At 44.0% G+C, this 9670-nt stretch overlaps 1 protein-coding gene across 1 annotated transcript; it reads right to left on the reverse strand.

The window, feature by feature from the left end:
* Positions 1–546: 546 nt before the first annotated feature.
* Positions 547–5080, reverse strand: LOC116101797 (zinc finger protein 45-like). Its single transcript, XM_031385645.1, has 3 exons — positions 4957–5080; positions 2039–2268; positions 547–1572 (listed from the first exon to the last, which is right to left on the reverse strand). Exons 1-3 carry the CDS (start codon positions 5078–5080, stop codon positions 547–549), a joined length of 1380 nt encoding a protein of 459 aa, XP_031241505.1.
* Positions 5081–9670: the final 4590 nt, after the last annotated feature.

Raw genomic sequence — 9670 nt, forward strand, 5'->3', positions numbered from 1 at the left:
TTTCCCTTAGACAAGAATGAGCGAAGTCACTGGCATACTTGGGCCATACACTCATATGTTTATATGTGCATTTCATTGCCCAGTTGAGACACAAAACCTTTTAAAAGATGAGGATACTTGTGGGACCTTCTAATCCTGCCTCAACTCATTGGCCATAGGCTTTTTATTGACAGATGATGCTTCCACACAGTGCACAAGAGGTCATCCTACAAACCTTATGTTGAGAGAGTTACATGCCATAACTCAGGAGTGCATGAATGACTTTTGTACATGATAGCACACTGAAGTCCTGCCCACAGCACAGATGATTCTGCACTCAGAATTTTACAGATATTTCCTGTAGGGTTGGGAAATGTACATAGACACCTAATTCATACACACTGCAAGCTTCTAGAACACTTCCAAGGGCATTTTTACAAAAAAAAAAAAATCCTTTCAAATGATTGCATCTTCTTAAAATATTAAAACCTAAGTTTATAGAGCTTATTTCCTGTACAAATCCTCTGGTGAAGAAAGGTCCTTGCGACCCTCATCCTCGGCATGGACTCACTGGTGAATTAGGAGACTTGAGCTCCAGCTGAAGCCCTTCCCACACTCCTCGCACTTGTATGGCTTCTCTCCTGTGTGAATCCTCTGGTGGGCTTGAAGGTATGAGCTCCAACTGAAGACTTTCCCACACTCCTCGCATCTGTAAGGTTTCTCTCCAGTGTGGACCCTCTGGTGGGCTTGGAGGTAGGACCTCTGCCGGAAGTGTTTCCCACACATATCACATGGGTACGGTTTCTCTCCTGTGTGGACCCCACGATGAGCTAAAAAATTGGAGGCCCGACAGAAGCCCTTCCCACACTCCTCACATTGATAGGGTTTTTCTCCAGTGTGGCACCTCTGATGCGCTTGAAGCTGTGAACCTACACTGAAGCTTTTCCCACAGTCTTCACACTGATATGGTTTCTCTCCTGTATGAACCCTCTGGTGCACCTGGAGACTTGAGAACTGACTGAAGGCTTTCCCACACCCCTCCCATTTATAGGGTTTTTCTCTTGTATGGATTCTACAGTGAACATTAAGATCTAAACTCTGGCAGAAGGTCTTTCCACACGTGTTACATTTATAGGGCTTCTCTCCAGTGTGGCCTCTCTGATGGGCCAAAAGATTTGAGGCCTGGCTGAACCCTTTCCCACACTCCTCACACTTGTAGGGCTTTTCCCCTGTGTGGACTCTAATGTGGATATTAAAATCAAAAATATGACTGAAGCCCTTCCCACAAATATCACACTGATGGGGCTTGTTTCCAGTGTGGCCTCTCTGATGATCCAACAGATTTGAGGCCCGACAGAAGCCTTTTCCACACACCTCACACTTGTATGGTTTCTCTCCAGTGTGGCTTATCTGATGAGCTTGCAGGTGTAAGCCTATGCTAAAGCCTTTCCCACACTCCTCACACTTATAGGGCTTTTCCCCCGTGTGGACTCTACAGTGGATGTTAAGGTGTGAGCTGTAACTAAAGCCCTTGCCACATGTGTCACATTTGTATGGTTTCTCTCCAGTGTGGATTTGATGATGAGCATGTAGCTGTGAAAAACAGCTGAAGACCTTCCCACACACCTCACACTTACATGGTTTCTTTCCAGTGTGGATTCTCTGATGGACTTGAAGATATGAGCCCTGACTGAAGCTTGCTCCACACTCCTCACATTTATAGGGTTCCTCTGCAGTGTGCACTAACAAAGCTGTCTGACCATATGAGTTTTCCCCCGGACTCCCCCACTCCTCATATTTGTTTGAGTTTTCTCCAGTGGGGATGCTCTGGTGATAATGAAACAGTGGCCATTGACTGAAAATTTTAAACAGACTCAGACTTGTTCAATCTGTGTCTATCATACACTCCCTGAGAGGACTGAAGACTTGAGAACCAATGGAAGGTGTTGTGATATTTTTCACACTTATACGGCTTCTCTCCTGTAATAACATGAAGATGGTGGCTTCAATTGAGATCTCTCTCATGTGCCTCTTCTTCATGGCATTCCCTGTGGTGAACTTGAAGAACTGGATTTTGACTGGAATATTTGCTGTACTCCTTGTCCCCATGATGCACATCATCTCGTTTCAATGGAGAGCCAGTTTCCCTGATGCTTACTCTGCAGTCTCCAGCCTTCGTTAGGTCCCCTGAAACTTGCTGCCAGATTTGTGAGCAGAAAAGCTCCTCGTGTGGCAGGTGCCTCAATCCCACTTCCTCAAGAGACTCCATCACCTCTAGATTCTTGTTTCCTAGAAGCACAAAGAGAATTCAGAGAGAGGTAGGGCGTGTGAATGCTCTGTTGGCTGATGTTGGAGTTAGACAGTTAAACCACAGGCTAAGTAAGGTCTCACTGAACCGGAGAACGAATGATCCCCTTCCTTTTTTTTTTTTTTATGATACAAAAATGTTATTTTTTTTTATTTTAGATATTTTCTTTATTTACATGCAAATTTCTCCATTCCCAGTTTCCCCTCCAAAAAACAAAAAAACAAACAAAAACAAACCCCTGTTGCCTCCCCCCTCCCCATGCCTGCCACCCCGCCCTCTCCCACTTTCTGGCCCTGGCATTCCCCTACACTGGGGCACAGAACCTTCACAGGGCCGAGGTCCTCTCCTCCTATTGATGATCGATTTTGCAATCCTCTACCATACACATGCTGCTTGAACAATCAGACCCCTCTATGTGCAGTCCTTGGTTGGTGGTTGAGACCCTGGGAGCTCCGAGGGTACTAGTTAGTTCATGTTGTTGTTCGTCCTAAGGGGCTGCAAACCCCTCAGCTCCATTGGTCTTTTCTCTAGAGGAATTAGAGAAAAGATCCCCTTCCTTTAACAGTGAGTATCCTGTCATCTCACAGACATGCCCAGAAGCCAAGGTCAGTGCTTTGAACTCCCATACTTATATTAATGAGACCCGTTTAGAGTTCTACAAATCGTCACAAGTGAATGACACCTCACGTATGTGTGCTCACCACACACATAAATATAACATTTTTAAAAATTAAAGTTAGAAGGTAACTTCGGAAGAAAATATTGATCTATGGCCTATACACACACACATACACACACACACACGTATACACCTGTGTACATATCCACAAGGAACCATCCAGATGTAGAGAAATAGTATGATATGTTGTGATAATCTTTTATTACACAATGTGAAGCTGTGTCTCTGTCCTTCCTCACCTGCTTAAGGAATCTTCTGACTGGTTTAATAAAGATCTGTGGCCTATAGCAAGGAGGGAAAGGATAGGCAGGACTTCTGGGCAGAGATGGGAATTCTGGGAAAGAGTCAGGCATGGGGATTTGCCATCCAGACAAAGAAGAAGTTGAACATACACTACTGAGAAGAAGTATCAAGCCACGTGCAGAATGTAGATAAATATAAGTGGGTTAATTTAAGTTACACAAGCTAGTTGGGAATGAGTAAGCTAAGGCATAGGATTTCATAATTAACATGTCTCCATGTTATTACTTGGAAAGCTGGCAGGCCTAGGCAGTCCAGCGGTGGTGATGTGACTAAGCTTCATGGGAGTCAGTGCAAGTGGAAACTGATGCTGAGAGTGGGGTGGGCCAGAGCAGTACACAGCCCTGGCTGGCCCCAGCCCCAAAGGCGTGTGCAGGCTAAGAAGCAGGATAGACCAGCCACTGCAGTGTTCTCACCTATTGATTCCCTGCTCCAGCTAGCCACTGTCAACATCCAAAATATGTCTTCTCTCTTGAGCATGAGCAAACCATCTGGAGTCCCAGTCTGATGCCCTGTGAAGAATATATTTTAAATTAACACACCCAGAAGACAAGAATTCCACTGCATCTTCTTCAGGACATCAAATCTAGTCTTTCTCTAACTGATAATTCGATTCAGAGGAAGACAAACATTGTTTGAAAAGACCCAGATATGCATAGACCTTAGTATAATTTGACAGACACCTATCTTCATTATCTCCTCTCCCTTGTCTCTCAAACTTTTCTTGGCAATGCCATAGACTTCCAGTGTAATTTCTTTGATGTCTTATTACATTTATATTTAGTGCATATGTGTGTTCATTCATTCCACTGGTGGTTATAGACAGCAGGTAGGACTTGGTAGGCCCCAGGAATTGAACTTTGGGTCATCAGTCGTGGCACCTGCTGACCATGTCATGACCTCAATCCTATCTCATTTCATTTCTTAAATACTTTGTACCATGGGCTTTTCCCACCCATGCCCCAGTTCCTAAAATAATGACTTTGAGAATTATTGTTTACGAAAAAAAAAAAAAACCTAGGCTACAAGCTTTGGCTCATTCCCCAACTAACGTGTAACTTAATTAACCCATTTATTCTTTTCTATGAGTGCCACATGCCTGGTTACCTCTCCTCAGTTTCACGTATTTGTCTCTTCAGAGTTTGGGGCAAATTTGCCCCAGAGTTCCTCTCCCTGCTGGAACTCCCACCTCCAATTTTCTGCCTCAGCTAATAGGCCATCAGACTTTTACTGGCAGGTGATGCTTCTGTACATACAGTACACAAGAGATTCTCTCTACAATACTTCTTTTGATTTTTTTTGATGTGTATGTGTATGTGTATGTGAGTGCAGGTGCCCATGGAGATAAGCAGAGGGTAGCAGATTCCCCTGGATTTTTAGCCACCTGATATAGGTGCTGGAAAGCAAACTCTGGTCCTCTACAGGAGCAGAAAGCATTAACTGATGAGCTATCTCTCCAGCTGCCTCCACTTACTTGAGTAGGCATGATTTGGCATATGCAACCACCCACCAATTGAGATTATAATCTAAGGAAGACAAAAACATGCTAACATGCTTTAATTTTTACTTCATTTATAAAACTGAAGAGGGTGTCCAATGACTAGAAAACTAGAACCTACTTCCAGAGCTCCAGTCACATCTAGGGCCACCCTGCATGGACTTAACATGCAGCACCTGTGTCTGCCCTCACCCAGTGACACCACATTCCTGAAGGTCTCCAGCATCACCTCACAGTACAGCTTCCTCTGGGCAGAGTCCAGCAACACCAGTTGTTCCTCACTGAAGACCATGGTCACATCCTCGAGCGTCACCATCTCCTACAACACCAAACACACAACTTCAACCTTGGTCTTCTGCAAGAAGGATGGAGAAATGCAGGAAGGATGAGCGGGAAGCAACTCCTGAGCTAAGAGCCCAGGGTCCATGTTTCTGTACGATTCATCCACTTTTTGCTACTGCTCTGTTTTGGTTTTTGAGACAGGGTCTTGCTATCTAGCCTTGCTTGGTCAGGAACTTGCTACGTAGACCAGGCTAAGCCTGAACTTGTACTGATCTCCCCACCTCTGCCCCTGCCTCCCAAGTGCTGGGATTACAGGTGTGAACCACCCACCATTCCTGGAAAATTCATCTGCCTAATTACATAGGTTTTGTTGTTGTTGTTGTTGATTTTTGATAGTGGAAGTGAAAGATTGAAGCCAGGGCCTCATGCATATCAGAAGCCATCTAGGAGAGGCTAACTCTAGCGGGTGACTTTCCTGAGATGGCCCACTGTTTTCTGTATGACTGCAATGAATGAGCTATTGGAGGCAAGGCTCCAAGAGACTTGGTCTCAGGAGTGATTCTTGCTATTGATATGCCTTGCCTGTTATTATTAAATTGATATAACAAATTAATATAACACTAGCCCACCCTATTGGGCAGATTTTCTACAGATCAATGAGGATGTACTCTTTTGTAGACAAATAGAGGATTTCTTAACTCCTAGGAGTGAGTCTACAGAATTCCTAAACTTACACAAGTGACTTTGAAATCCTCTATAAGAAGCACTGTAACTAGGGCTCTCTAATCCTTCATGTGTCGCAAGCTATTTGCACTAGGACAGAAAGCAATCATGGTACAGATTTATGATTAAGGAAAACATTCCTCTAGGCTGTGAAACCATTATCTGACAACTAAAGTCATAAAAGGGAATGGTTGGTTTATTGTAGGTGCAAGGGCGGAAGACAAAATATTGACTGAGTTTATCTATACAAAACTTCAATACTGATAAGACACTAGGCAGATGATTTGCCTCATGATAGAAATGTGCTAACTTAGAATTACAGTTTTTTAACTTTTAATAAACCTGTGGTGCTGGTTCACCATCATCTCTAGCTTCTACCAATAAACACCAATAGAACCCCCAAGGTATGGGGGAAGAACTGGCTCCAAATGTTGCCTGGGGGTGAAATGAGCATGCATTAGAACCATCATGGCCAATAAGGCTGCTTTAACTTTTCATCTGGAAACTGGTCACTGCTACAGACCCCGGGGCCATTCGGGATCCCCAGATGAACCATAGTCACCCCAGATGAGGATCCACTCAAGTCAACTAGGAAGGGGTACCTGTGTACCTCTGTACCCACCATGACAAGCCACACGGCCACACAGCTCACAGGTGGAGGATCCCCTTCTCTGCCCCTCTTACTGACTGTGTAACAGTCACAGGAGACAGCTCCTGGATGTGTGGTCCCATGTGCGGACTTCAGCAGTTGTCTGAGCTTCTAGCCTCCTGATTTTTCTTTTGAACACACCAAATCCAGGGATGCCTCACAAGGTTGGTCTGAGGAACCTGGAAAAATCACCTTTATGATTCGACCTTTAAAATCAAATACATTACTCTGCCGATACAACACATGCACAGAGTGAATGAAACATGTACATTGGTTAGTAAGCACACCCAGGGTAAGCAGCCAAAGTAGCACCTATCAAAAGCATGTTTTAGGGGCTAAAGAGATAGCTCAGTGGTTAAGAACACTAGCTGCTCTTCCAGTTTCAAATTCCAGCACCAACCTGGCAGCTTACAACTCCACTTTCTGGGATCCAATTTTGGCCCCTGTGGGTATCAGGCACACACATGGAGCACAGACTTATATGCAAGCAGGACACTCATACAAATAAATCATTTTTTAAAACACATTTTGTATGTCTAAACAATAGGAACAATAGCAAAACTTCCTTGAGTTTCTCCTGAGGAAAATATTAATATAACTATTGCTATAACATTCCTTAACACATCAAAACTGCTAAACTATTTAAATATCTGTGAGTAGAGAAAAGACATTTGTTGAATGTATTTCTTCCATCACAGATCATGTTGATTTATGGGAACATGATGTCATTAAAGACATAGGGTAAAGCCAGTTATGACAGTACATGCTTGAAATCCCAGCAGTGAAGTTCAGACAGGAGAACTGAGACTTTATGACCAGACTTAACTACACAGTAAGACTCTGTTAAATTAAAAAAAAAAAAAATCAGGACTTGGGATGTGGCTCAGTGGTAGAGCCCCTGCCTAGAATCCCCCAGTGAGGGGCTGAGGGTGTGGCTCAGTGGTAGAGCCCCTGCCTAGAATCCCCCAGTGAGGGGCTGGGGGTGTGGCTCAGTGGTAGAGCCCCTGCCTAGAATCCCCCAGTGAGGGGCTGAGGGTGTGGCTCAGTGGTGGAGCCCCTGCCTAGAATCCCCAGTGAGGAGCTGGGGGCGTGGCTCAGTGGTAGAACCCCTGACTACCACTAGGAAGGCTCTGAATTTGATCTCCAGCACTGGAATACAGAATTAATGTGTGTATTTCAAATGATACTTACATCATTTGAAAAGATTTAATTTAAAAGTTTTATCTATACTATTATTACAAATCCAACATTATGCCATGAGAAAAACAGAAAAGGAAACTTAATGTTTTATAAACAAAATATAGGAAATGTGAGCGGATTCAACATTACTCACTTTTCCCTCCTATGCTCATTTGTCTAATTTCAAGGCGATGATTGGATTTATCTATTTTTATTTGGGTATATGAGTGTTTGTTTGCATGTATACTTATGCACCACATGCACACTTGGTGCCCATGAGGGGCAGAAGAGTGTTGGATGCCCTGGAACTACAGCCACAGATATTGTCATCATGTGGGTGCTGGAACCAAACCTTTGTGAAAACAGTAACACTCTTAACTGCTGAGCCATCTCTCCAGTCCCTTAATGTAATTTTTAGCAATAAAAAGAAATTAATCTATATCAAAATAAAAGTAATGAGCCTCTAGCAACAGGTTCTTGTTTTTTAAAAAATAAAATAATAATTATGTTATGTGCATGAGTATTTTGCCTGTATGTATGTCTCTACCAGGTACACAGGCCAGAAGAGGGCAGCAGATCCTCAGGATCTGGAGTTACAGGTGGCTGTGGGCAGTAGGAACTAAACTAAACCTACGGCCTTGGTGAGAGCAGCCAGTGATGTTAAAGGCTGACCCGCCTTTCCAGCTTGGCACGACTGGTTCTCAAAGGCTTACTGTCCCCCTTGATTGTTTCTCAGAGAAAGAAACAAGATGTCAGAACTCTTGAGTAATTAGACAACACTTTGAAACCAAGTTGAAAAAGCTCAACTTGGCCAGGTGTGGTAGTGCATGCCTTCAATCCCAGCACTAGGGAGACAAGAGTTCCCTAGTGAGATGCCTGTGAGCTCAAAGTTATCTTGGTCTACACAGAGGACAGCCAGGGCTACATAGAGAGACCCTGTCTCAAAACAAAGCAAAGCAAAGCCAAAAGCAAATGAAAAAGCTCAACTCACCTTGCCGCTGGTCATCCTTCTGTCTTCCTGGGGAACAGCTGAGTCCTGGGAAGACACAATGAGGGAGAGAAGACAGCTGGTAAGAGTCTGCTCAATGGTGTTGCCAGTCCCCATGGTTGCATATGTGAACAGCATTAGCCAAGGTGTCCGCTCCTCGGTGTGGCTTGATGGCAAGAGTGCGCTGGATTGCGGTCACATTTCACTCCGTCTACTCAGGACCCTGTAAATAACACCCCATGCCAACCACACGCAGAGCATTCACAACACACGGTCGCCTATGAGTCTCGGGACTACAGTTCTGTTCCAGGGACAGCAGAGACAGCGTAGAAAGGACCCAGGTGGGGAGAATACTGTTTGCACTTGGGCTGGGACGGACATCATGGCTCAGCATCTGGGAAACCCTGAACAAGGTTAGTACCTCTGTGTATCAGTTCTGTCTTCATATTCTGTGAGTACATTTTGGTTTTTGGAACAGGGTTTCATCATTTAGCCCAGGCTGGCCTATAACTTGATATGTAACCCAGGTTGGCCTTGAACTTTTGATCTTCCCTGCCTGGGCCTCCAAGCATCATACTTCGATCCTCTCATCCATAAAATGAGGCTATTTAACAATGAGAGAATTGGGCTGGAGAGATGGCTCAGAGGTTAAGAGCACTGACTGCTCTTCCAGAGGTCCTGAGTTCAAATCCCAGCAACCACATGGTGGCTCATAACCATCAGTAATGGGATCTGATGCCCTCTTCTGGTGTGTCTGAAGACAGCAGCTACAGTGTATTTACATATAAATAAAATTTTAAAAAACAGTGAAAGAATTAACATCTCAGATTGTTTTAAAAATTACATTCTGCTAAAGAAAGAAATTAAAGACTTTCTAGAATTTAATGAGAATGAAGCCACAACATACCCCAACTTATGGGTCACAATGAAAGCAGTCCTAAGAGGAAAACTCATAACTTTAAGCGCTTCCAAAAAGAAACTGGAGAGAGCATACACCAGCAATTTGACAGCACACCTTAAGGTAACCCAATCACAAAAGAACAAACATGGTATGCACTCTCTGATAAGTGGTTATTAGCCCAGAA

This window comes from Mastomys coucha, unplaced genomic scaffold, assembly GCF_008632895.1.
Source record: "Mastomys coucha isolate ucsf_1 unplaced genomic scaffold, UCSF_Mcou_1 pScaffold21, whole genome shotgun sequence".
Classification (NCBI taxonomy): Eukaryota; Metazoa; Chordata; class Mammalia; order Rodentia; family Muridae; genus Mastomys; species Mastomys coucha.